Source organism: Carya illinoinensis, chromosome 6 (genome assembly GCF_018687715.1).
Source record: "Carya illinoinensis cultivar Pawnee chromosome 6, C.illinoinensisPawnee_v1, whole genome shotgun sequence".
Lineage (NCBI taxonomy): Eukaryota > Viridiplantae > Streptophyta > Magnoliopsida > Fagales > Juglandaceae > Carya > Carya illinoinensis.
This window is the reverse complement of record NC_056757.1, coordinates 8,252,066-8,279,649: the sequence shown is the minus strand read 5'-3', so window position 1 is coordinate 8,279,649 and position 27,584 is coordinate 8,252,066. Positions and strand designations below refer to the sequence as shown.

Sequence of the window (27,584 nt, the reverse complement as noted above, 5' to 3'; positions counted from 1 at the left end):
CGTTCTGCTTGCTACTAAGCGTGTTACAATTGGCATGTGAGAACCACGCTGAATCACAAGATCCCACAGACAGCGCCAAATGTTCAGGACGTATCTTACTTCTAATCTCTCACAGCTCAACCGTTCTTCTTTGATGAAACTCGAGGGGGGCTCCTTCTGTAAACACTCCGAAACTAAAGTCAATTCAGAGAGATTATTCCCTTAAACCTTAAAGATTACATGTATATATAAGTTCGTTTGCCGTACATATCTCATCCAAGATTTATCAGAACAGATCAATACTTAAGATTTTGAATAATCCTATCACTTCTTGCTTTTTTATCATTCCGTTAAAGGTGGCACCATGTATGTCTCTTTTTGAATTCCTCTTAACTATCCCTTCGTGACTATTGGACTCATACTGGGCCCAAACTCTGGGTTTCTTGGTGTTTAATGTATTATAGACCCTTTTTATATGCTCCAAGACCTTCCGGTTGGAATGGTCCCTTAATATATCTTTTATTCATTCGTTTAAAACTTTGGATAAAGATTTTTTTTTTAAATTCTTACCCATAAATGATTAAAAATAAATGAGTTCAATTAAATATGTAATTAACCACATCAGTAAACCTATAAAAAAATAAAAAAGAAAAAAAGAAGAAGCAAAATGACAAAGATTTATAGATCTTTTTCCCTCAACTTCGAGCGGACAGCTTCAGAGAATTTTTCCTTGTTTACACAATGTGTTTGTGCGACTGTTGACCTTTGGAAGAGTTCAAGAAGTTCCTTAATCGAGTCTAGATCACACACACCTTACAACCAGAAAGATTTTACCTTTGTAGCCGGTCGTGTGTTCCGATACCATGGAGCTGCAGTTGAAAGGTTGATGAGTGTATGTACGCTTGGCTCTTGGACTACTTCTATGTCGTACATGCAAAGTTCTGCTCACGGTAAGGTTTGCGGCGTTCTACTCTCTCTTCTTGTATTAGCCTTATAGTGGGATTCTGAATTTGAGATACCCATTTTTGGGGATTCGTGGGGTTTTTACCGTTCTGGTGAGGTACCTGGTAATATTTCCAGAGGTTGAAATCGAAGATCCAATTGGAGGTTTCCTGTGACTCAACGATCAGCTCCACCAATGCCTGTCTCGGTTTTTTATTTCTGGGCAAGTGGAGGTTTTTAAAGGTATAGGTTGAAGAAGGTGACAAAAAACTCATTTGGCTCATTTTATTCGTGGTGAATTCTTGTTAATATAGTTCAGTAGAATGCAGAGGAGTTTTGAGGCTTTCTAAGCTTTCTAGAGTTCTAACTTTCTCTACTTGAGCAAAGGAAGAAAAGAAAAAGAAAACTAAGGTAAAATCATTCATGTTTATGTGATTTTACGACGTATGAAATATAATATTGGGCGTTTTCTCATCAAGTTGGAATTATGAAATTGAGATTTCTTGTTGATTGATTGTTTTGGACTTATGTGGAAGTTCTGATCGATCAAATGAGGAACATGAATGAGGAAGAACTGAATGACATTGAAAGTTCCGAGAGCAAGGTCATTGAAGAGATTCGAGAAGTGCCAGAGGAAGTCAAGAGAATTACGTCATGGAAGAGACAGATAACACTTCGGGGACTTCTAGCTAGCTTAGCTATTGGAATCATTTACAGCGTGATAGTGATGAAGCTCAACCTCACAACTGGGCTAGTCCCCAACCTTAATGCCTCAGTTGCTTTCCTCACCTTTATATTTATCAGGGCATGGACTGCACTGCTTGAGAAGGCTGGAATTATATCAATTCCATTCACTAGACAGGAGAATACTATCATTCAGACTTGTGCCGTGGCATGTTATAGTATTGCTGTTGGAGGTTGGAGATTTTGATAATGTTTGTTGTTTGCTATCAAACAGGTTTCTCCTTTGATTAAATTCATATATTTTAACAGCAATCAATTCATAATTTTTAATGTACTCGATTATGGGATTTCAGGTGGTTTTGGGTCTTATCTGTTGGGTTTGAACACAAAGACATATGAACAAGCAGGGTTTGATACAAAGGGGAATACGCCAGGGAGCACCAAGGAGCCTGGGATTGGTTGGATGACTGGTTTCCTCTTCGTAAGCAGCTTTGTCGGGCTGTTATCATTGGTTCCTCTCAGAAAGGTTTGCTTTATGTGATTGTGTCAGTTATTCTAATGATCCTGGTATTGGGAGTATATTTAATTATGCAAGGGCTTGATGTCCTCCAAGTCTTGGTAATTCTATTTGGTCATTTCCATTCCTGATAATGTCATTTCCTGGAGAGCCTTTTCTTGTGGAACTTGAACTGGCTTGGTAATTCAATTTTGTTTTCTTCTACAGATAATGATAGTCGACTACAAATTAACTTATCCTAGTGGAACTGCTACTGCCATTCTTATTAATGGTTTCCATACTTCTAAAGGAGACAAGATGGTCAAGTACGCATGTTTGTATTATTCTTCTTTCAATTAAATCAAAACTTTCAAAAGGACACAACTCAAACAAATATGAATTCTATTTGCAGGGAGCAGGTTCATAGGTTCATGAAATTCTTTTCGCTTAGTTTCCTTTGGGCTTTCTTGCAGTGGTTCTATTCAGGTGGAGAGCAATGTGGATTTGCTCAGATTCCTGTGTTTGGATTGCAGGCTCGGAGCAATTCGTGCGTAGTTTGTAGCTTTGATTTGCTCTTTGTAGCCTTATCTGGGAGTGATCTTTACTGTATCATTGATTAATGAAACTTGCAGGTTTTACTTTGATTTCAGTATGACTTATATTGGAGCAGGAATGATCTGTTCCCATCTCGTAAACTTGTCTTTGCTTCTTGGCGCGGTGCTCTCTTGGGGGGTGATGTGGCCACTGATTAGGGGGCTCAAAGGGGATTGGTACCCTGAAACTTTATCGGAAAGCAGCATGAGGAGTCTTAATGGTTACAAGGTCTGAAGTCTGGACTTTTAAGGTCATTTTCTTAGCAGAGTTGTGAATTATATTTTACTGTGATGTTCAGTTTGGAAAAATCCAGTCTTACCATCTCCTCATCTATGCTGTAGGTTTTTATTTCTATTTCTCTGATCCTCGGAGATGGGCTTTTCAATTTTCTCAAGATACTGTACTTCACCACCAGAAACATCCATGCCAGAGTGAACAAAGACCTTAAAACATGTAAGGTGTCACTCATCTGATGTCTCCCAAGTTTCTCTACTCTCTTGCAATCTGCATAGCCAATTTACCCTCTCAAACTTACAGTTTAGCAATACTGAAAAGATGCAGTCACCCTACCAAAATATGGGGGAACTTCATAAATCTACTTAGTTGACTTGTTTAAGGGGTGGGCATGAGGAAATTGGTGGTTAGTTAATACCGTTTCACAACACTTGCAGGGCTATTACAATTTAGGCGAGCCTTTCATTCTTCTACAACTATAGCCTTACTTAGTTTTCTTTTACTACTGCAGCTTTGGATGACGAGAATCAGCCTCTTGATGATCTCCAACGAAATGAGGTCTTCATAAGAGAGAGCATTCCCACATGGGTCGCATGTACAGGGTACACACTTTTCTCCGTTGTCTCCATCATTGTGATTCCACTCATGTTCCCTGAGTTGAAGTGGTATTATGTAGTTGTTGCTTATGTTCTTGCACCCTCTCTTAGCTTCTGCAATGCTTATGGTGCGGGTTTAACTGACATGAACATGGCCTATAACTATGGGAAAGTTTCTCTTTTTATGCTTGCTGCCATGAGTGGAAAAAACAATGGCGTGGTTGCAGGGCTTGTGGGCTGTGGTCTGATTAAATCCATAGTTTCCATCTCTTCTGATTTGATGCATGATTTCAAGACTGGCCATCTCACTTTCACTTCCCCTCGATTGATGCTTGTAAGCCAAGGTATTGGAACAGCAATAGGCTGTGTGGTTGCTCCTTTCACATTCTTTCTTTTCTACAAGGCATTTGATGTTGGGAACCCAGATGGAGAATACAAAGCCCCCTATGCCATCATCTACCGCAACATGGCAATTCTAGGTGTTGAAGGCTTCTCAGCTCTTCCCCAACACTGCTTGGAAATATGCTATGGATTTTTTGCCTTTGCCATAGCGGCCAACTTGCTGAGAAATCTTAACCCAAAGGGTATTGGGAAATGGATTCCACTTCCTATGGCTATGGCTGTGCCTTTCCTTGTTGGTGCTTACTTTGCCATTGATATGTGTGTTGGGAGTTTGATTGTGTTTGCTTGGCACAAGCTAAATGGCAAGAAGGCCAGTTTGATGGTTCCTGCAGCTGCTTCTGGTTTGATATGTGGAGATGGATTATGGATTCTTCCCTCATCAATCCTTGCTCTGTCCAATATACGTCCTCCGAACTGCATGAGCTTCTTTCCATCCAGGTAGAAATTTTTCAAGAGAGATCAGAGAGAGAGAGGATAAATGGTACGCTATCACAGGTTAAGCTTATTGCAGGCATGACACATAAATCATCAACAAGCGTAGGGATGATAATCTCTGTTTCGATTTCTAAGTGAATTCTTTAAAAGGTACAAAATAAACAACATTGATTTTTAAACCATGAACTATGTGAGTTCTCTGGTATCTATCCCTATCCAGGAATTAAAGCAGCATTTTGAGTAGTTGCTCCAAAGGATTATATGCATATGAGCTCAAGTAGTACGGAAGCACAGCACCGGTCTCCAAGAGTAATGATACAAATACAAATATTTTTACAACATTGTATTAAATGGGGTGCATTTTTGTTAAAATAAGTTATAGAATAGTTATAGTGGTATAATTATTTTACTAAAATGTCTTCCATTCAAGTAGAATAAAAATGGTTGTATCTATATTGTTTTCCATCGATAGTGTAAACAAACAAGTAAACTTGCTGGGTGTGCCATATGAGACAATTACCAATTCAGATGCTAACATCTGCAGTTTATCTAAGTGGAGTTTTGGGATGCCTTGCTCAAAAATTGTATTGTTGGCTGCTCTTAGTTTCATTTGCTGATGTCTAGGTTCACTTTTTTACAGCCTCCAAATTTATTTCTTAAGGTAGTTGTGTGAGGGAATTTTAATTAATATATCAGCTGTTATAAACATTGTTTCCACTACTATTTATTAAATGAGTCTAACTCCTTTAAGGTTGGTTCATTTTTATTATTTTCTATTTTTATTTGTAACCTTTTAATCAGTATAGTTGATGTATTTAAAAAAAAAAAAAAAAAAATTCTATATGGAAGCTTTACACCACACACCTCCACCTAATCAACATATGATTTGCCATTTTTGCACCCTTCTATCTTCATGCTTAAATATATATATATGTGCGTGTGTGTGTGCGTGTGTGTGTGTTTAAATAGAAGGATAAAAATGACAAATCACATATTGATTAGGTGGATGTGTTTGGTGTAAGGTTTTCTTATAACATTTCTCTAAGATAAAAGGCAATCATCTTGTCAATGAGATAGATTTAGCCTTAATCCTTAGTTATGGGTATGAAATCCTTATAAATATAGGTATGCATGTGTGTTTTTGTATGCCATGAAAGATATTTACATAACTTATATGTAAGACACTTATATTTTAGTTGTTCAAGTTGCAACATGATGGTCCAAATACTTGAATTAAGTTAGATTTGGTGATTTCAAACATTTTAAAGTTGTACTTGCATGGAAAAATCTGGATTCAGATTTGAATTCTAATGAAGATTGATAAGTTATTTTAATAATCGACTCGAGCTCGAGCCTGAATTCTTAATAATTGAGTCGAGTTTGATTGGGCATTGTTTGCTCAAACTCAACTCGATCGCAGCCCTACCTGAAAACTTAAAATGAGCCCGAGACAAATCTTCAATAGTGAGATCTCATGGGGTGATACAGATTTGATAAGATTAAATGAAAGTTAAAAATTAAATCAAATATTATTAAAATATAATTTTTTAATATAATTTTTATTTTGAGATTGAAAAAGTTGAATTGTTTGTTATATTTTTGTGGGAGTTTGAAAAAATTATAATGATTAAATAAGATGAGATAATTTGTATTGTATAATTAAATGAGGCCTTAGTTTGCCACACTTTGCCCTTGTTGCAAAAAGTTTCAAAAAGAATTCCAGCCGATTGTTGTAAATTTTTTTTGCTTTTTTTTTTTTTTTTTGTAAAATATATATTTTAAATCTTTTAAACATTTATTAAAAGTTATAAAGTTGTTAAAAAACACTTGCTTAACTATTAAGCTAAAAAACACACTAGTTGATGGCTTTTTTGGGAGCTACTCTCGATGAGAGTGGCATTTCTCTATTTGTTTCTTAAATGCTAGTTTGCCCCCAATGTTCCCTCACTTAAAAGTGTTTGTTTTTCGTATTTTCTATTTTTTTTAATATTTTAAAAATGGAAAATTATAGTTTGTTGTTGGATTTGATCATTAGTGTATTTTATTTATTAAAAAAATATCATTAATGAATTAGTGTATTTTTTTTATTAAAAAAATATCATTAATGAATTAGTGTATTTTTTTATTAAAAAAATAATTTTTTTTAAAAAAATCATATTATACTAATAGGCACACCCAAGGGTAAAAGCTCGGCAGCATCGCCGGCAAAGTAGAAGGGTCCTTCAAATAAAAAATAAAAAAAATTGCTCTAGGAGGCATAGTGGGGGCCATTCTAGGCGGGGTAGAGTAACACCACCCTTCTTTTTTTTTTTAAAGGAAATGCTAGTATGCTTTTTGAGTTTGATTGTTAGTATATTTTTTTAATGTTAAAAAAAATTATTATCTATGAATTTGTATTTTTTAAAAGTTTTTTTTTTTAAAATGAGAATGAACTAGCAGTTACAACCATTAGTAAGAGTTGGATTGCTGAACTCTTATTTTTAAGATTGTACGACTTTAAAAGACAGTGCAGTCAATAAACGCGTGCTGATGATATTTTTATTTTCTCCTAGGCTTGAAACTTGAAAGATTGAAATTGAATTTAGACTTGTTTAATAATCGATTCAAGTTGATGTTTGCATATCAAGAATATATATGAGTAATGTTATTTTAAGGTCTTTATTTTACGTATTATTTATGTAGTATAATTTAATTTTAAAGATAAATTTTAAATATTATAAATCAAATTTTATCATTTAAAATTGTATTGATTTTTGTTTTAAGTAATTATTAAATAATGATTATATAAAAAATAAATAAATAAATTGAAATATGAACATTTTTGTGTTTGAGAATGAAGTTACAGGAACAGTTCAGAAATATTACAAAAATTTGAAAATTTTATGGTTGCCAAACATGCCCGAGCGTTAATAATAGCAAGTGAACATGAACTCAAATTGGAAGGGACCTTCACCATCAAGTCTGCATATAACTTGTATGCACAAACAGAGAATAGTAGACTTGAGAAAGAGGAGTGGAAATTTAGACCAGTTTGGACCCTTCTGAGCTTTTCTTTCTTTTGTTTTTTTCTTTATTATTTTTCCTTTTTTATTTTGTTTGTTTCTTTTCAGTTTCCTTTCTATTTGCCTAAAATAAACAGAAAAAACAAAAGATTAAAGTACGTTTAGCTTTGTGACTTTCAAGGCATGAGATGTGACTATTTATTTATTTATTTTCATTTTCAAGGAAAGCAAGCTTGACTTTACCCACTTTTCACAGGGAGAGAAATTTGGTGGGTCGTATTTAGGTAAGGATAATGCTTTATCAGAAAAGCCACAAATGGTGGCCACCTATTCTTTTTTTAATATATATATATTTTTAATTTAGAAATTAAGAAAGTATTTTTTTAATAATTTTGAATAAATTTTTTTTAAAAAAATATTTAAAGATATAAAAAAATAAAAATAGACTGTTCAATGGCCTTTCTCTGTAGCTGTAACAAGTCATTTAGGTAAAAGTGATCCCACATTTACTCAGATTAAACTAAAAAAAGAAATACTATTTTTACTATAAAAAAATCACAGAAAGAATTTAAAATCTTATACGACTTTATGTTATGCTAATCTATTTTCTAATTAAATTTTCTTTTAATAATGCCCTTCCCCCACAAAATACAAAACCATTAAACCCTTGAAGTAGCTGGAAAATGTGTATTTAGAAACTCAAAAGCTTAATCCCAAGTCTTGAAAAATCTATCTATATATATATATACACTAGTAAAGGCACACACGTGCATTGCACGTGCCTATTTGCAAAAATAGAGAAATATTCTGAAAAATATTTTTTTTTCTTTTGTAAAAATATGTAATAAGAAAAAACAGATTAATAAATATAATTATGAAATGTAATATATATATATATATATATATGATAGTAAATTAGATCTTACTTGGTTACATATCAATCCACAATGAACAAAAAAAATGAGATTTATACAAATTAAAGTAAACCTAATACAAGCTTCAGACAAGTCAAGATTTATATCATGTTAATTTGATTTACCTTTGTATCAAAATACATGAATCTATCTTTTCTATTCAACGTGTGTCATCGAATTTAAACACACGTATACCCCATTTTGTAATCTTGTCATCAGATTTCCTTCACTATGTGGCAAATTTTATAAATCTAGCATAAACACGTGCAGCCTTTTTTGTATTTGAGATTTTATTTTACAAAGCTGTAGAAATTTCAACAAACAAAATGAAATTGTGTAAAAAGACCAAAACCTGAGCCGACAAAAAGAACCAAAGACAAACAACAGGATGCAATTTAGGAAACCAACCAGGGCAAAATCAGGAAAAAAAATGTCTAAAACTAATTAAAACCATCCCCGATTTTCTCCTGCATTGTTGCTTATTATAGATATGGTAGATATCTATTTTTTAATTTAAAAAAATTTCATAAACCCAAACATATATTTTCATAATTTGTGACTTTTCTTGTCAAATCATCCATCCTGCTACATATGAGAGATTTGAGGGTAGAGACGAGGATTTTGAGTTTGAGATGAGAGTTTAAAATATTATTTTTAGTATTATTATTGTTTTAATATTTGAAAAAATTGTAATGATGAGATGAGAATTTTGAGTTTGAGATGAGATTTCTTTACCCCCCAAACCTGCTTGAGTCCCTATAACCTCTTGCTTTTTTCTTCTTTATAATTTTATAGAAAAACACCCAATTTTTTATGGAAAAATTTAATTATAAGTATAATTACGTACTAATATGTATACTAATTTATTGTGATTGATCAAAAAATAAATTTTATTAAAAACAGTACTAATTTAAATTTTAAATATAAAAAATTAATATTAATATATAGATTAATATGCGAGTTTACTTATACATAACAAAACTCATTTTCTATACCATCTTATATTTCAGCATCCTTTTCTAGATTTATGAACACTTTTGAGTAGACATAATAAATACTTTATATCTTAAAAATAGGGGTGTAAAAAAAACCAGGCAAACCGGAAAACCGGCTCGGACCGGTTCGGTCCGGAACCAGTTTTCATAAATGAAAAACCGGCCAGAACCGGTTCGGTTTCGATTCCGGTTCGTTTTGGACTGGACCGAACCGGTACTATTTATATATTAATATTATATATAATATGTTTTATATTATATATAATTTTTAATCACATAAAAAATAATTACATATATACTAATACTAATATTCTAATATAAATTATAGTTATACTCATACTAATATAATTATACTAAATCATCAAAACTAATATTAATATATAGCTATACTAATAGTCTAATATTAATACTATTATATTGTCTAATATATTATATAGCTATAACTATATATACTAATACTAATCGTCTAATATAGGATTATAGCAGATTTTTTTTTTACACTAAATTTCTTATTTTAGTTTTTGTTTTATAGCAGTTTTTTATATAGCAGAATTTTGTTTATATAACAGATTTTTTTTATAAAACAAATTTTTTATATTAGAATTTTTTTACATAGTAGATTTTTTTTATAAAGCAGATTTTTGATAGTAGAAATTTTTTACATAGCAGAATTTTTTTGTAAAGCCGATTTTTGTAAATGGTAATAGATTTTTAATAAAACAGAATTTTTTAAATCAATTTTTTTTAAACAGAATTTTTTATGACAAATTTGTATTTTATTAAAACTGGAAAACCGGATCAAACTAGACTGGAAACCGGTAAAACTGGAATACCGGTTTAGGAGGAAAATCGGTGCGTAATTAGTTTTGAAAAATACAAAACCGATACCTACTAGTTCGATCCTAGATTTTATCATAAACCGGACCAAACAGGACCGATTACACCCCCACTTAAAAATGAACATATCTATCATATTTCAATACTTTTGGATGTTAAAGACAAACCGTACAAAAATTTTTATATTTCCCATCAAATAAAATGCTTTAAAATAAAACGTGGAACACACGAAACTTTAAACAATTGACAAGTTGACTTTTATATGGTGGAAAATGTATATACTATTCGAATTAATATAACTATAATAACATTATAGTACACAAATTACAACTATAATAACATTATAGTACACAATTACCATTTTTTGCTACCTACCCACAATTAATTGTATGTAATTGCCGCTATTCTTTGTCTCTTCCAACCCTATCTCATTAGAGAATTTTGTAAAATTTTAAATTCATATTCTTAAAAGACAAGTACTATAACTCAATGCTAATAATAATAAAAAGATTCAGTTAGGCTGACTCAAATTGAGTTGGTAAGAAATCGAATCGATTTTAGTAAACATTTTGAATTGTTTACTAAAATGCTTTAATCAAACTATTCAAGCCGATTTTAGACCGATTTAAACATATTCTAACAAATTCAAAACTGTATTTATTTTAAGCTGTCGAATAACTAAGTTTTTCTTTTAAGTTTTTTGTACAAAAATATGATAGAGCTAAACATATGTTTAACTTTTTCATCATTTTATTCAATAAGAATTACTGAAAATTAAAAGATAAAACATATAGTTCTTTATTTATTTTTAGATGAACCAAAATTTAAGGGGATAAATGAGTATTTTATATTAAATTTATGTTTGTAAATAAAATATTACATTTGCCATGTGTTTATGACTTAATAGTCTTTATATTTTTCATATATGAGGCAAAAAAGTCTTTATATTGAGGTCAAATATATAAATGATATATTTATTGAAACTATTTAGATTCATATAATATTTTTATCGAAACTAATTCGTAAATTTATATTTTATACTCTTTTAAAAATGATATAAAATACTTGAATTGCATTAAATATAATCTTTAGTACTTTTTTTTTTTTTTATAAATATTGAAATATCCGATTTAACATTGTCATGAATTAGGGATGTACAGGAACCGACGCCGCAGACTGTCACCGATGCCAACCGACCGCCACCGCACGAAACCGCCCGAAACCGGCAGGGAACCGGTCGGCTGTCAGTGCTATTTATGTAAAACCGATGTCGGTCGGTTCGGCAGCGGTTCACCCTCCTAAAAACTGCTGAACCGGCCGACTATTTATATTTATATATTTTTTTAAAATATACTTATCTAAACGGCGCCGTTTCACTCAAAACTGAAGTGAAACAACGTCGTTTTATGGCTTAGTATTGGAAAAAAAATTTAAACGAACGGCGCCATTTTAACTCTAGGGTTAACACAGCGCCGTTCCTCTTCCCTTCGTCTTCTTCTTCTTCTTCTTCGTATCTCTCTCTCTCACCAGCCGCTGCTCCTCTCTCTCTCTCTCTCTCAAGGCACACACAACGCAGCCACGCAAGGCCACCTCCGTCGCCAGCTCCCTCTCTCTCTCTCTAAGCTCACCTCGCGGCGTCATATATATATCTCTCTCTCAAAAATCTCGCGGCTTCACCGTGGTCTCTCGCTCTCTCTCACGACGCACACAGCCACCGACGACGCCGAAGAACCGACCGTAGTTACGCCGAGACCGAGGACGACAGTTTCCTCCCCCTTCTCTGGCCGGTTTCGGTCGAGATTTTCATCAGTTTCACCCCATCGGTTCGGTCTCGGTTTTTGTCCAAAACCGAAACCGATATGTCGGTTTTCACCCATATCATGAATCACCCGTTTAATTGAATTGGTCCTTACCTGATTTCAATTTTTCGAGCCTTACTATCTATAATTATAAAGAAATTCATAAAAATAAATTTACAAATTGATAAGTTTTTATATAATATGTTAAATTTGTCTTATAATAAAAATATCTAACGTAAATTTATCATAAAATTCTTTTATAATTAAAACATTTTTCTTAAAATCATGGAGTCAAGAAATTATTTTTGTTGAATTATTCAGGCACACTCACTCACCAGAATTCCAAGCGCAGCATTGAGAAATTTTTAATAAAAAATAATTTGTAAAAATTTCAAATAGATGAGTTCTATATAAGTCATTGTATACAAGTAGACCTTATTTCAATAAAATATAAAGTTTTGTTACGTACAAGTAAAATTATGTACTAATTTACGTATCAATATTGATTCATTCATATTCAAAATTTAAATTAACATTATTTTTAATAAAATTTACTTTTTAATTAATCACATTAAATTAATACATATATTAATACACAATTATACTTTTTTTTTTGAGAAAAATATTAATACACAATAACACTTACAACTAATTTTTTTTTTTTTTAAGAAAAAGACCCACCATTTTACTAAGGATTCGTAAAGAACTTGTCTATAGGTTCTGCTTGATCACTGAGATTTTTTAAATGAGAATTTTAAGTTTTAAGATTAAATATTAAAATATTATATTTTAATATTATTATTATTTTGAAATTTAAAAAAGTAGGAAAAATGTTGAATTGTTTATTATATTTTTTATAAAAATTTAAAAAAATTATAATGATGAAATGAGAATTTTAAATTTAAGATGAGAATTCTTTGTGACTAAACAGTACCTTTAGAGTCATTTACTTAGCATTACTCTTTTGTAATTAACTCTAACAGGAAGGGCATTTTGGCTTCCTTGAAGATTTACCCCTATAAATTTCTTGGACCCTCCTCGGCCTTTCCGTCGTATTCCCAGACTTCGACAATAACTAAGAGAACAGCTGCCTCAGCCTTGTATCTCTCAAAGCCGCCTCTGTGGTCGGTAAGGAAGATTGACTATTTTCTTTGATCTCAGATTAGAATCGTTCCGGATCTCTTTTTTTTGTTTGTAAATTTTCAATATTTTGCTGCTTAAATTTCAATATTTAGCCTCTGTGGCCTGTGGGTGCTTTTGTGATTGGGTCATTTAATTCTCTCCCACTTATGGGTTTTTGAATTTTAGTGTTTGTGTCGCTGGTTTCAGTGAAAAATGGCTTCCGATCGTAAGGTTCACCATTTTGAAGAAGTGGAAAAGCACAACACGACCAAAGATTGTTGGCTTATTATATCTGGGAAGGTCAGATCTTTCTTGACTTATTTTTTTGTATTTTTATTCTCTTGTTTCTGGATTGATTCAATGGCTATCTGTTTAATTGCCGGGAAAAAAGGGAGAAAATTGAACGAAAACAGAACACTTTTCGTTGCTGGAATTTTTGTTAAGGACTATACATACAGCTGTATTATGTGTGGTTGCATACACGGTATTATTTCAGTTGGTCATTTAGTATAGGAAATCTTACTAATATGTTTGTACCTGTTGCTAATACTTTCATGCAATATCATGGATGGTATCGTACGTTATGGAAGGACTGGGATCTCTTTGTTTTTTGGGGTCACGTTCAAACTGCTTGACTAAAAACTTGTTTAGGTGTACATGTCTGAAATGCTTTGAAGTTATTGCGCTCGTTTGTTATCAAAACAAAAAACTGCTTTTAGATGATTGATGTAGCCCACATATTGATGTTGACCAGTTTTTTAGTTTTAATTTAATTTCCCACTTTTTTTTGTCCTGGTCTCTGTAAGGGTAATCAAAGAAAATGCATTTGATGGTTGATGTATTCATATACTGGATCGTTGCTGCATTCAAATATTGGTAATATAAAAATTTTATTCAATACAAGTCTTTAAATTCATGTTTCAAGGCAATGATGGTACCTTCAAAAATTTCAGATGTTAACATAAACTATAGCAAAAAAGACATGTCCAAAGGGATTTTTAAATCATGAAGTCAAAAAAATAACCGTCCAATATACTTTGTATAGCACAAAACATGAAACAAAAAAGAGCAACCTACAAATGTTCCCTAAGAAAATTATCCTGACAACATGTCAATGGTTGGGTTCTTTATTTCCCATCCACTTAATGAGTTCAATTTGAGGCTTTGGCTACGTAAGGAGTACCTAGCTATGCAATCTTGTAAGGAGTACCTCACTCCCAATCATAACAGTGTAAATGTTATAACCCCTATGGGTTGGCTCAAGTGGTAAAGGCCTTGAGCTTAGGGGTATGCTTCTTCCAAGTCTAAGGTTCAAATCTCTTTAGGTGCGAACAATCTCTAGGGGTCATCGGATTGGGGGACTTTTCTCTTGAATTACCCGACTTGCATTTGCGGGAGACTTTTTGTCGAGGGCCTGTGCAACCTCGGGATTAGTTGGGACATTGTTCCTAAACACCCAGTGCCAATAAAAAAAACGATGTAAATTTTATTTTTTACCTTTTTTTATAAGTAAAAATTTATTAATACCAATAGGCATAGCCAAGTACACTGGATGTATTATGTATATAAAAGAAACACCTAGTTGGGGTGCAGAAAAAGATGCAAGGAAAAAATGAACATAAAGCCCATCTAGAAAAAAGATCCTAACAAAGCCTAAGCCCAAAATGTGCCTATCCCAAGCTCTCACTAAACCACCACCAGTGCACCAATGCCTATCCCACCAAACCAGGTTTTGCCCATAGGGCAGAGAGCAAAGGAAAATAGTGCACCAATGCCTACTGCGAGGAGATATGGGTTGGAGTTGGGCAATGGTTGACGATGGGAATGGCGGAGGCTGGAGCAAAGGAAAATAGGGCAGAAAGCACTTAACGTTTGTCGGATTTGTACCAGGCTGTGAGGTGAAGTGCAGTAGGGCTGGTGGTGGTTTGTTTCTTCCCTCTCGGCTCAATTTGGTGGCGTTTGAAGGAGGATGGTGCGGCTTGGCGGTTTGTTGTGCCTGGAGGAGGGGCTGTGCTCTATTTTAGTCCATGTATATAATCTGTGAAAAAACAAATGGAATAATTTCATCATTAGAAACCTGGGCTCCCAAAATTTCAGCTAGAATACTTTAAGAGAAGCAATCAAATCACAACACCCAAAACAAAAAAGAAAAGAACAAGAAGTGGGTTTGCTTAGACAATTCAAGGGTGAGACTAAACACAAGCAGCTACTCGCAAAAACCAACTAAAAAGTCCAACTCAATCAAAACCAACCATGCCCACAACAAATAACTGACCAAAAAAGAACCTAGGTTCCAAAACTTCAAGACAAGTTTCCTGGGAGTGAATCAGTCAAATCAAATCCGAAACATAAGTTCATCAAAATTAACAGCATGAGAACACCTCTGAAGCAATATCGGTAACTGCATGCGGATCCTTGTGGGTAAGGACTGTCTTTATAGATGTGCTCTACTTTTTATTTTTCCTCCTTGTTGATATGTTTTTGGGTGCTGCCTTGTATGTTCCAGTTGGTTTAGCACTGTCTTATGGGTATAAGAAGCTTGCCAGTAGTCTGTAGTGCAAAGCTTTACTTGATCCATCTATGATCAATTCCTATCAAATCCCCGCATTTTATTCAGTGCTATATGCCTGACTCTGGGCCAATGGCTAAATGCTGGTAAGTAAGAGCATCCCTAGAGATGAGCATTGAGTTCTAGAAGTTTTGACCAGCCAGACAACGGCTCTCCCTTCTTGTATCATTGCTACATAATTTGAAACTAAACGAACACTACATGCTTCTATTCCATGAAAAAGCATTTTACATACGCCCATCACAGTACACATCTATGTGCATTAATTCCACCTGAAGTCAGGTTGGGACTCAAGTCAAAGGAAAACCTACTGACAGTGAAAGCATGAGTTTTTTTATTTTTATTTGGTGTTTATTCTATTGAACACAAGTTTTTGTTTCATTATGGTTATTTTATTGATAAACATTTTTTTTTTAAACTTTGATTAGGTTTATGATGTAACTGCATTCATGGATGATCATCCTGGAGGTGATGAAGTCCTCCTATCTGCAACAGGTAAGGCTACTCTGCTACGTTCTTACAGGCAATAATGACACGAGCCTCATAAAATTCCATAAAAGATAATTTGTCTTTAATGTAGGGAAGGATGCAACAAATGATTTTGAAGACGTTGGCCACAGCGATTCAGCTAGAGAAATGATGGACAAATACTACATTGGTGACATTGATGCATCCACTGTTCCGACTAAAAAGACTTACATTCCACCCCAGCAAGCTCCATACAATCCTGATAAGACCCCCGAGTTTGTGATCAAGATTCTACAGTTTCTCGTCCCCCTCCTGATCTTGGGTTTAGCCTTTGCTGTCCGAAGCTTCACCAAGAAAGAGTAGATAGTCCATTGCTAAGAACAATTTGCCCTTTTGAAGCACGAGTCATTTGTCTACATTTTGACCTATTAAAAGGGGCATCTGCTTCCGGTGCTATAGTTTAATTATCTGTGATGTTTTTCAGTGTCAGAATGGGACGCTAGTTCATTGAAATTGTTTGGGCTGTCTCCGTTTGTTTTGTGAATGATTTATGAACTATTTTTGTTTCTGATATGATAAGCAGGATGGATGTTTTCAATCCTTGAGCAGTTGGATTCAAGTTCAATTTTCCAGCCCCGTGGGATTTACATGCTGCATAAAAAATGAGCCTGCTAACCACGAATAATAAGGAGAAAGGTTGGTTCATTTTGTTTGCATCATTCTCCTATTTACCGAAAGGATAACCATTGAAAACTTTCAATTTATAGGATTGAATGGCATTCTGTGCGGCAAGAAAACAGAAGAGCTTCTTCTTTAGGGCTCATTTTGCATATACGTGTATTCTACTTGCTCTTAAGGATTCAAAACAGTTCAGCTCAAAAAAAAAAAAAAAGGGATTCAAAACAGTTTAAAAATATTCAAAACAGATACTTTTGCTTATATATTAATGGTGTGTTTAATGAGTTAAATGAATCGATTTTTTAACAACATAGCTAATAATCTTGTTCTGGCTACTAATGCATCCTCCATAGGTTGAGGGAAAGGAGGGGTGGGGTGAGAGAGGAGGATGCAAACCCCCATTATGGCTTCCAGCTAAACAAGCAGGTCCACAACACAAGAAATAGGACCAATGATGAGCAGCATCAAAATATTACCGTTATTATTATTTGAGCAGATTTTCCAGCATTAAAATAATTAAGCTAGTCTTGGCTACAAGTATTGATTAGGAAGAGATTATTGGGGGTTGCATATTTAAACCCTTCTTTCCTTATATACCCTTGATTCAGATGATTGGGAATTTGAACGTGGCTTTGTTCACAAAACTATAAGGTATTTTTCTTTGCTCCAGTTTTCTGTTTGAAACCAAACCAGCCGTCAAGAGATCAACCTCTCCCTATACTTATATATGGCAAGAGTACCAAGTTATCTCTGCACAAAACACTCCCCACGATTCGGTTGGCCTTTGCTGTTTTGGAATTTTAGCGGTTTCCAAAAGGATTAGAGAGATGGCTCCTGGTTGATTCAGCACTGCTAAAAAAATTGGAACAAAAACTAAAAAGCACAATAATTTTACAAAAAAAGACCCGTATCTCTCACCTGATTGACTTATTGCAGCTTACGTACCTTTAAGCTAATTAAGATAAAGAAAAATTATACTTATCATCCCCTACACCATACGACACATATTAATATGTAATTTTTTATTTTTATCTTTTTATTTAAATAAACATATTGATGTATAAATATATTTAAATAGAATAATAAAAATAATAAATTACATATTAATATATGATAGGAGAATGATAAGTAATATTTTTTGAGATCATCCTTAGTTAATAAAAAACTCATGACGTGAAAAATTTCTTTGTTAGAAAAAAAATGGAGAAATATTTTTGAAAAAGCCCACCTCCTCATTATACCACCTTTAGCTAGTGGCTAGGTGGTCAAATATGACCAACCTTTATCGCAAAAGCAAAAGCCTTCCCACCGTGGCCTTCTCTCAACTACCATTGGGTGGCCTTGGTATTCGAGTCCGAACCCAACCATCTCAAGGTTGCCTACGGTCAATCATTACTTATGATTTTCGTCTCGTTTAGATATATAATTTAGATGAGATGTGATGAGATATTTTAAACAATAATAAAAATTTTTAAATTAAATTGAGATTAAATAATTTATAAAAAATATATATTTAAATGATATGATGAGATGAGATAAGTTTTAATTTTTAAGATTTGAAAAAAATGTGAATCCCACTATTTTATACCGAATTCTGTATTGTTTATGTACTATTCATGTTATAATTGTATTGTTCATATATTGTTCATGCTGATTTTTACTGTTCATGTTAGAATTGTTAATTGTATGTGTAATATGAGGATGATAAATAATATTTCTTGAGATGATTCCTAATTAATGAAAAACTCATGAAATGTGAAAATTTTCTTTATTTGGAAAAAATATCGAAAAATATTTTTGAAGAAACCCACCTCCTCGTTAGACCACCTTTAGCTAGTGGCCAAATACGACCAACCTTTATGGCAAAAGCTAAAGCCTTCCCACAGTGGCCTTCTCTCAACTAACTTGGGGTGGCCTAGGTATTCGAGTCCGAATCCAACCATCTCAAGTATGCCCACGCTCAACGACTACTTGGTGGTCTTAGCCTCGTTTGAATATATAATTTAGATAGAATGAGTTAAAGATATTTTAAATAATAGTAAAAAATTTTAAATTAAGATAAAATTAAAATTTGTAAAAATAATATATATTTAGATAGTGGGATGAGATAAGATAATTTTTAATTTTTAAAATTTGAAAAAAATATAAGTTCCACTATTTTATAATGTCTGAATTGTATACTGTTCATGAACTACCCGTGTCAAAATTGCAATAATTCATGTCAATTTTTAATGTTTATTTACTATTAATTTAACTGAATGTTTTCAAAACTTTAGAGAATAAATATTGTATTTGGATAGCTAAAATTATTGTACGGTACAACTCTAGATGAGATGTTTTTATTTGTATTAGCTAACCAAAATTACTGTACAGTACCCCGCTTTATTTTTATTTTATTTTATTTTTAAATAAAAATAACTTCGTCAAATTTTTAATTTTAGATTCCATTTTTGCAAATAAAAGAGAAATAAATTTTCATGTGCTAGCCTTCGTATTTTAGGGTGGACAAAACTTGTAATAATTAGGGATGCTACTCACCTTAAACGGGCGGACCTCGTTGTCACCATCTAAGTAGGGGACCTATGTCCCCCCGCCCCTACCCTAGCCTGGATGATTACCCCCCCCCCCCCCCCCCCCCCCCCCCCCCCCTCTTCTTTTTTTAAATAATATTTCACCTATAAATCCATTGGGGTTCACAAATAAGATACAGATTAAAAAAACAAAAACACGAAAGAAAACAGAAAAGTGGAGAGAATGCCATTAAGGAGAATGCCACATACATATATGTAAGGAGGGAGCATACACGAGGTTGAGATTCGAACAAGGCAGAGGGAGCGGGATAAGTGAGACATTGATTGAGAGGAAAGAAGCCGCGCAACAATGATCCCGCCTGCCTGGCCGGGACCCCATGGCTGTGAAGGGTTGTGGGTGGGTGGGTAGCCCGTTACCCAACCCTAGTGTCAATGGGATTAATGTCACTAATCCATAACACAAATGGTTATTTCTGAAATAAATAATTAAAAAAAGACACGTCAAATCTCAAAAAGACAAAATTCAAAGATTGATGGATCAAATGTTTTTAATAATAATAATTATAGAAGGGACCCTTCGATATTCCTCATCCAATATAGTATACTGACTGACAATACAGGTCCCAGCCTGCCTGCCTACCTGTTGGCTGTTGTGATATCATTTCCTAGGACCGTTGTTACAGAGAAAACGGTGAGCAGTAGCAGAACAAGAAATGTAACTTCCCCACTCGGACCACACATAGCACCTCAGGTGCTTGTTCCATGCAGTGCCTACAAATATTTGCGATCCTGTAAAGAATCACCAAGATCCTAGAGAGATATAGATAAAAGAAAAACTTCGAAGCCATCAGAAGGATGTCTCAATCTTGTCATGGAGTGTCACCACCAAGTCGTGCGCATCGTCTAGGAGCTTCCACACATCAAGATGCCCGGCCATGCTATTACATTCCCTTAAAATCTCGTCCATACTGCTATACTTCTCAATAATCAACTTCCTTCTTTGCAATACAGAAGCTGCAATTGCATAAAGCAACAAATCCTCTGTGGGCGGGGCTTGCTGCCTGATCCTGCCCCATGCAGACTTTCCAATCCCAGCCCTAATGGCTGCCTGGTCTGCCCACATTACCTCCCAAAGGCAAACAGTCTGTTCGAATGTTAATTCCCTTCTAAAGAGTACCACCACCATTCTATAAACGAAAAAACAATCCTCAGCCTGGAGCTTTTCTAAGTGCCTGTAAAGATGAGAGTCCTTAGACTTAATAATCTTGGCAACAGTATTGAGTTGCCTTCGGATTCCCGCCTCATCAAGCCTAAAATTATGCCGAGCCTTCCTCATGAAACCCACAAAGCACCAGAATGCCTCGTGATCCTCTGTAACCACTGAAATTATTGGAGAAAGAAGATCACTCATGCCCTGGCAGTAGCCAATTTCAGGGTCATAGAGTGCATATGCTTCAAGAATAGCAACCAGTCGAGCAGCGTGGAAGATCCTGCTGGGTTCCAGATGATCATAATCCTTCAACCCCACAGCCTCAGCAGAGTGGCGTGCCCTACCTTCCGAAATTGCAGCTTGAGATGGGGAGTATGGCATCCATTCTGCATTGGCACGTACAGCATCAAGGCGGATGATCCGCTGCCAAGAGGCAAAATCTTCGGCATTGCGATATTTTGACGAGACTTCTGTCCTCGAGGGAGAAGACAACTCCTTGCAACTCATGTCAGGATCATTCTCTTCTGTTCCTTCCATAGAGGGGAAAGTCCGACTGACTTCAGGTTCTTCAGAGGAGTCTGAGTATGATGAATCGGTGTCAAATGTACAGGCATCAGCATTTGTGGTTTGTCTTGCACCATCCTGTCCCTCCAATAATGCACTAGAGTGGTAGTCTGAGTATTCAATATCTGGGCTCGTTTCCGCACTAGAAAGGGATGCCCTGGCGCTAACCACATCTTCAGAGCCAGGAGAATCTGTGTCTCGTACAGGACTCCCCCTGTACCCATCACAACTAATTCTTACAATTTCATTCGAATTAAATCCCTCTTTGCTATGTTTTAGCAGCCGCTTGCATAGTCTACGAAGTTTCTCATATTCCTTTCTGCATTGAGACAGAATCACTGTAGAGATTAGAGCCAGGCAATAAGGGAAAAAAAACGCGCACACATGCAGGTGCGCATACATATATAATGGTTACAATTAATAACTCAATCTTTTAGAACATAGTTTGTGCACATACCTTTTCTGAGTTCTTATACTATCTCTTTCTTCTTTCGAACTCTTCAATTCATAGCTGTTGAAAGAAAGAAATTCTGTCAACCAACATAGGGATGGTACAACCCTCTAAATTCAGAAGGCAATGCAAATATGAAAATGGTTAACCAGCTGAGCACATCTAAACATATGCACCACATAGGAAGAAGACGGTTGAATGATGATTAGTTACACATTCCTGGAAACAACATGATGTTCAAGAAATGAATTGTGTTTGGCAATAGTTTCTGAACTGCTTTTTGAAAGGGATTCGTGAAGGCTTGGGAAAAAAAAAAAAAATTAATGTAACATTGAATATTATTGAAGTTTTAACTTGCTGATATTAATTCATTTTTCATGTAGTATGGCTAACTCTTCTAAGGTGCTTCATTAAGCAAACCCTAAGTTCTTGAGAGAATTTTTATGCCCAAAGCTACATATTTGAAGCTTATAAATCTGTCTTAGCCTCCATTCATAAGAGGATTGAACTTGCAATCCCTCTAACACTATAATACCCTTCAATTAAATCTCATCCTAAGTTCCTAACCACACAATAGCTTAAATATAAACAAAATAGGCAACCAAAACACCCTAAAAAACCCTAGCTATATGATCAAAAGCGATATTTTAACTAACAGGTACAGCACTAGGAATAGTTACAATGATACTTTAGAAGAAGGTTTTGAAATTCAAAATTCTAACTTTATTGCAGCAGATACAAGACTTTCAATCCTAAACCAAACGTCAATACCCAAAAACCCAGGATTGCACAAACTAGTTGAACATACTGCCACTGTTGATATAAACAAAAATGAAAAAGTATCTAGCGTCCAAAGTGACTTCAGTAACCCAATTGATATGGATAAGGAACCAGAAAAATTTTGAAAACCAAGGGAAACAAAAGTGTAGCTCAGGAAATGAGGAGTTTGTCTTCGAGTCTCCAAAGTAGCTTTGCCAACCTAATTGCTTCAGATCAGGCACCACCGAGGAAACAAAAACCAAGGAACAGAGTTACAGAAGGGAGATGTGGCTGACAGGGGTTAAAATGCACATGGAAGGAAGAGAGAGAGAGAGAGAGAGAGAGAGAGAGAGAGAGAGAGAGAGAGATTAAACATGCTTACACTCCTAGTAGGAAAGGCCAAACTTCTGCCCTAATACTTGGATCAACACCCTGCATCAGAAATTATGATGATAAATAAGCCATTAACTCAAAAACATATAATGATGTAAAACTTATACTTTTGAGTAGCAAAGACTGAATGATGAGGATGGTAACTCACTCCACTGCGAACTTTTTTTAAAAGTTTAACTCCACCATCACGGAGCTTCCCGTCTGGTGTAAAGAAACTTCTCCATCGCTGAGGCGAAAGGGCATGTTTTCTTTTCCTGCGAGACCATGGTGACTTGAGACGACCCCTGAAAATGAAAGAATGAGAAAGATTAATCCCAGAGATCCCTGAAAAATGTGTGTATCTCTTTTTTATGAATAAATAATCTCAAATAAATTAGAAGGAGAGTCCTATCTGCAAAATTTTAAAAGGATATGAATGAAAGTATTAAGGCAGCATCATATGTTCATTTTGATTTCCCATACAAAACTATCTTGTAATTAGTAATCAAGGCAGCATCATATGTTCATTTTGATTTCCCATATTGTAATTAGTAATCAATAACTAGATCACCGAAAGAGCTGTCAATTAGGGAAGATATGACAATAAACTACGGAGAGAGTTGCCCGGTGCTAGAATCCCACTTGCACAAATAAAACATTCATGTTATGGCAGAATGTGAAAACGTTATCTTATCCTTCGAACTCACGATTTAAAAATTAACAGATCATTGGAACTCCGATGGGACTTCCCCTAAGCGATTTTTGCATTCCAAACCAAGAAGGAAGCAAACAACTAGCAAAACTAATATAAAAAAAAAGTGTGAGTCAATTAAGCTTAAACAGGACCACATGCAAGTCTATCAAGGGACCTAGAAGAGCAATTTAACAGAAACAAAAGCCCCCTCTAAAGCAAGTAGATTGAACTGAAGATTGGTACTGAAAAAACGATTTGGAGTAATCGAAGATCGAGATCTGAATCGAATTAGTGAGCTCTGCAGAAATCTGAGGTGAATCAAAGAAATTAAATGGAGAGGGAGAGAGAGGGACTCACCGATCGGAGGAAGAACAAGAAGCTGGTGAGGAAGAAGCAACAATGAATAGAACCGAACGCAAATGAACCCACGACGAAGAAGGAGAGGAATTCGAGTTCGAACTCGGAGACGACGACGACGATGAAGTGTGACTACGTCTTAGAGCTTTCATCTATCTATCACTTAAATTCGTACGAGTTGTTTTTCCCTGTTCTCTAGGTTTTCGCAGCTATACTGGGGGTATTTTTTCTTGACTGGATTGGAAGAAAAAGAGAGAAATTTCTTTCTTGGACTAGGGCATTACTTTACCTACGAGCTGTAAAAGCTATGAATACTAGCACGGCGACGCCGGCCAGCGCCGTGAAAAGCACCGACGAATCAGTGGCCGCCAGCCGCGCCATGGACAAAACCCAGCCGCCGCGTCCACGGCCGGAGATGGTGGGACTGATGTTGTTAGTGTTGATGGACATGTAAGGAGGAGGGGAAGTACGAATCACAGGGACTCCCTTCTTCGTCGTCGTCTGCTGCTGCTGCCGGACTTTCGAGATATTTACAGAAGTCGGATGGAGAGGGAGCTGCTTTTCGTGGTTTTCCTTTTTTTAACTTTTGCTTTCTTCCCGTGGAAGTCCTTTTGTGTCTCTCAGCTCTCAAAGAGAGCGCGTCTTTCACCCTATTCTCTCTACCGAAAAAGAAATTATATTCGATCAATATAATTTTTGTACATCGAATGTATATACACACGTGTAGGTGAGATCGATTGTAGTAAATAAATAAATTGATCTCGTCCTTTTAATTTTTAGTGCATTTGATAACTTTTTTTTAAAATTTTGATTGAATTTTAAGGTATATTCTTGACTTTAAATTAGAGTTTACGTCCGACCACTATCTAAACTGAGAGATAAAAAAGTATTAAGCATACAACACAACAACCTAATTATTCATAGGATAAATACTTCATCCGCAAGTCAATTTTACTTTGGATTTGATAAAAGACTGACTGCTAATTATAGAATTTTGAAATTTCGAGTTTTCTAACCGTGTTGACAATTATCATTTAATTGAATATGAAAAAAAAATTTACATAAAATTAATTTTACAAACCAACATAGTTTGATGTGGTATATTGAATTATAAAATTACTTTTATTATAAAATAAATTTAAAATATTATATCAAGTCATATCAATTTGTGAGTTTATTTTTATAAAATCTATTTATGAATGTAGAATCTCTCTAATTGAATATAAATACTCCTCGCATTCCTTTACTCATACTAGAAAAGGATGAATTCGGTTACATTGATGCTCAAAAAATCGTACAAAAGGTCAAAATGAGAGAAAGAGTCATTCGCAGTCTGCTATGACAATTCAAGCCTCTATTGGTGTGGTCTGGTGTCCTTGGCAATGGTCGGGTGCTGCTGTATAGTGTCGATGTGTACATTCATAGTATGGAAATGAAAATGAGTGCAGAGAAAGTAAAAAGAGATTAACACAGAGATTTACGTGATTCGGCATAATGCCTACATCCACAAGTGTTTGAGTAGGAGAAATCCATTATAATATGTTTATTATAGTTTCTCATAATCTCTCATTTTTAACTATAAAATAGAGATCTTGAATATGTTTACTGAAGAACACCCATTCGCTGGAGCTCCTTTTCGAGAGATTGAAGAAGAAGTTGAAGCAGAACCCCCTTGAAGTTGTATGGACGTCCCCTTTTATCTGATACCTCTTTTCGTGTGCCCCTGCAGTGATGAGGCATGATCCGGTTGGCATGTTTGACCCCCTTACTTCTTGACACCATCTTCTTGCCTTCTAACATCCCCTTCTCCCTTACCTTCCTGTTTCCCCTCTTGTTCCCTAGTGGTGGCCTAGTGGGCTGGGCCTAGATATTTTACCACCCCCTCATAGTTGCCCGCAATTCTTAAGGGCAATTTGTTCCAACAAAGATATTGAGAATCTTTAAGGTAAAATATGCAACAGAGGTTGTCCATAGAAATATGTGAGGAAATAAACTTTGAGAGTCAATCCCTGACTATCTATTCCCCTCGAGTTAAGCAGTAAATATTTCTGAGTGTGGGATTAGGTAGGAGATGGGTTCGATCGCTTGAAGTGGGGCACGTCTTAGAGAGGCAAGAGGGAGATAGGCTCGACCGCATAAAGTGACAGTGCGTAGCTCGACTATGGCGGGAGATGTACACAATCGCGTGGGGTGCGAGTGGGTAGCTTGGCCACGGTGGGAGATGAACTCGACTGCATAGGGTGCAAGCACAGGGCTTGACTTATTGAGATGAGCGGGAGATGGACTTGACCACATGGGATGAGAGCGTGGAGCTCAGGTGTGGCGAGAGATGTACTTGACAGTGTAGGACGCTAGCACGAAGCTTGATTGTGGTGGGAGGTGTGCTTGACCACGTAATATGCAAGCGCGGAGCTTGGATATGGCAGGAGATGTACTCGACTGCGTAAGGTACGAGTGCGGAGTTTTGTTGTGGCGAGAGGTGTGCTCGACTGCGTAGGCTGCGAGATAGGAGCTTGAATGTGGTATGAGATGTACTCGACCGTGTAAGGTCTGAGCACAAAGTTGGGATGTGGCGGGAGGTGTACTCGACCTCTTAAAGTGCAAGCGTGGAGCTCAAATGTGATGGGAGGTGTGCTCAAAGGCGTAAGGTGCGAGCGCAGAGCACGAATGTGGTGAGAGCTGTACTCAACCACGTAAGGTGCCAGTGCGAAGCTCAGATGTGGCAAGAGGTGTCCTTGACCGCGTAAGCTGCAAGCGCGGATCTCAGATGTGGCGAGAGATATACTTGACCGCATAAGATGCAAGCGCGAAGCTCGAATGTGGCGGGGGGTGTGCTTGGCCACGTAATGTGCATAGTTCGACAATGCATCTGTATGTATGCTTGTCATTATTGGAAAGTGTATGTTCGCCCGACGTTTCCATTTTCAATTTTGTTGGTGTTGGAGTTTGTATGAAGTAACCCATGCAAAGCAGTTAGAGGGCCCATCGACCCTTTGGGTCCACTTTAGGTGGTTGCCAAACCCATCGGCTTGTTCCCTAAGGCAACCTGCGCCAAACAGTTGTATAGCTCAAAGGCTCACTAACTCCAAAGGCTCGTTCTCGGAAGTAAGTCACTAGCAGTAGTTGTGGCTTGAGTGTGATGCTCGGTGTGAGTCTAGGAACTTGTAGTAGCGTGAAGGCCAGCAAGTCTAGGGAAGGCCAGCAAGTCTAGGGACTTGTATTTGAATGGCCTTCTGGGCAAGTCCTAGGATGAGTGCCCGACGTAAACTTTACGGTGAGTCTAGGTACTCAAATTGATGGTATGAAGGTCGGCAAGTCTAGGGACGAACTTGTATCCTATTGGTCATGAGGGCGAGCCTTTGGGCTCTAGCTTGACCAATGCATCGTGGCAAGTTTAGAGACTCGATTTGGTGGCACGAAAGTCAATAAGTCTAGGGACTTGCGCTCGACCGTTGTATCACGGTGAGTCTAGGGACTCAACTTTTCTGGTGCAAGGGTTGACAAGTTTAGGGACTTGCATTCGACCATTGTATCACGGTGAGTGTAGGGACTTGAATTTGTTGGCGCGAGTGTCGACAAGTCTAGGGAGTTGCACTCGATCGTTGTATTGCAGCGAGTTTAAGGACTTGACTTTGCTGGTGCGAGGGTTGACAAGTCTAAGGACTTGTGTTCAGTCGTTCTATCTCGGAGAGTTTAGGGACTCGACTTTGCTGGCGTGAGGGTTGACAAGCCTAGGGACTTGTGTTCGACCATTGTATCGTGGTGAGTCTAGGGACTTGACTTTGCTAGCACGAGGGTTGACAAGTCTAGAAACTTATGTTCAACTGTTGTATCATGACAAGTCTAGGGACTTGACTTTGTTGGCATGAGGGTTGACAAGTCTAGAGACTTGTGTCCGAC

General features: G+C 35.9%; 3 protein-coding genes across 9 annotated transcripts; 2 read left to right on the top strand and 1 right to left on the bottom strand.

Moving 5' to 3' along the window:
* The first annotated feature begins 652 nt into the window (after positions 1-652).
* On the top strand, positions 653-4,929 carry LOC122312879 (metal-nicotianamine transporter YSL3-like). Of its 6 annotated transcripts, none has more exons than XM_043127545.1 (9): positions 654-1,164; positions 1,251-1,332; positions 1,458-1,838; positions 1,959-2,131; positions 2,330-2,427; positions 2,514-2,648; positions 2,734-2,923; positions 3,037-3,148; positions 3,441-4,929. In XM_043127545.1, exons 3-9 carry the CDS (start codon positions 1,472-1,474, stop codon positions 4,367-4,369), a joined length of 2,004 nt encoding a protein of 667 aa, XP_042983479.1. In that variant the 5' UTR covers positions 654-1,164; positions 1,251-1,332; positions 1,458-1,471; the 3' UTR covers positions 4,370-4,929. The 6 variants fall into 6 exon arrangements, with proteins under 6 accessions (XP_042983480.1, XP_042983479.1, XP_042983478.1 ...); XM_043127544.1 differs by having other exon boundaries at positions 1,455-1,838; XM_043127543.1 differs by having other exon boundaries at positions 654-1,332.
* A 7,954-nt stretch (positions 4,930-12,883) lies between these two features.
* Positions 12,884-16,666, top strand: LOC122312881 (cytochrome b5-like). The gene is made up of 4 exons (XM_043127549.1): positions 12,884-13,037; positions 13,239-13,331; positions 16,029-16,095; positions 16,181-16,666. The coding sequence occupies exons 2-4, from the start codon at positions 13,245-13,247 to the stop codon at positions 16,429-16,431; spliced, it is 405 nt and encodes a 134-aa protein (XP_042983483.1). The 5' UTR covers positions 12,884-13,037; positions 13,239-13,244; the 3' UTR covers positions 16,432-16,666.
* Positions 16,667-19,783: 3,117 nt separating this feature from the next.
* On the bottom strand, positions 19,784-24,354 carry LOC122313389 (rab GTPase-activating protein 22-like). 2 transcript variants are annotated; one of them, XM_043128341.1, is made up of 5 exons: positions 23,685-24,354; positions 22,803-22,938; positions 22,644-22,693; positions 21,509-21,562; positions 19,784-21,370 (listed from the first exon to the last, which is right to left on the bottom strand). In XM_043128341.1, the coding sequence occupies exons 1-5, from the start codon at positions 23,834-23,836 to the stop codon at positions 20,125-20,127; spliced, it is 1,638 nt and encodes a 545-aa protein (XP_042984275.1). In that variant the 5' UTR covers positions 23,837-24,354; the 3' UTR covers positions 19,784-20,124. The 2 variants fall into 2 exon arrangements, with proteins under 2 accessions (XP_042984275.1, XP_042984274.1); XM_043128340.1 differs by having other exon boundaries at positions 23,974-24,354.
* Between the last annotated feature and the right edge of the window lie 3,230 nt (positions 24,355-27,584).

Bases quoted from the DNA above. Each gene is read 5' to 3' on its own strand.
- LOC122312879 (XM_043127545.1), top strand. From the start codon at position 1,472: ATGAGGAACATGAATGAGGAAGAACTGAATGACATTGAAAGTTCCGAG. The intron at 2,132-2,329 runs GTTTGCTTTATG...TTTCTTCTACAG, and splicing joins CATTGGTTCCTCTCAGAAAG to ATAATGATAGTCGACTACAA. The intron at 2,428-2,513 runs GTACGCATGTTT...TTCTATTTGCAG, and splicing joins AAAGGAGACAAGATGGTCAA to GGAGCAGGTTCATAGGTTCA.
- LOC122312881 (XM_043127549.1), top strand. From the start codon at position 13,245: ATGGCTTCCGATCGTAAGGTTCACCATTTTGAAGAAGTGGAAAAGCAC. The intron at 13,332-16,028 runs GTCAGATCTTTC...AACTTTGATTAG, and splicing joins GGCTTATTATATCTGGGAAG to GTTTATGATGTAACTGCATT. The intron at 16,096-16,180 runs GTAAGGCTACTC...TCTTTAATGTAG, and splicing joins AGTCCTCCTATCTGCAACAG to GGAAGGATGCAACAAATGAT.
- LOC122313389 (XM_043128340.1), bottom strand. From the start codon at position 24,134: ATGTCCATCAACACTAACAACATCAGTCCCACCATCTCCGGCCGTGGA. The intron at 22,694-22,802 runs GTGAGTTACCAT...TTTCTGATGCAG, and splicing joins TAAAAAAAGTTCGCAGTGGA to GGTGTTGATCCAAGTATTAG. The intron at 21,371-21,508 runs GTATGTGCACAA...GTCTCAATGCAG, and splicing joins AGTATAAGAACTCAGAAAAG to AAAGGAATATGAGAAACTTC.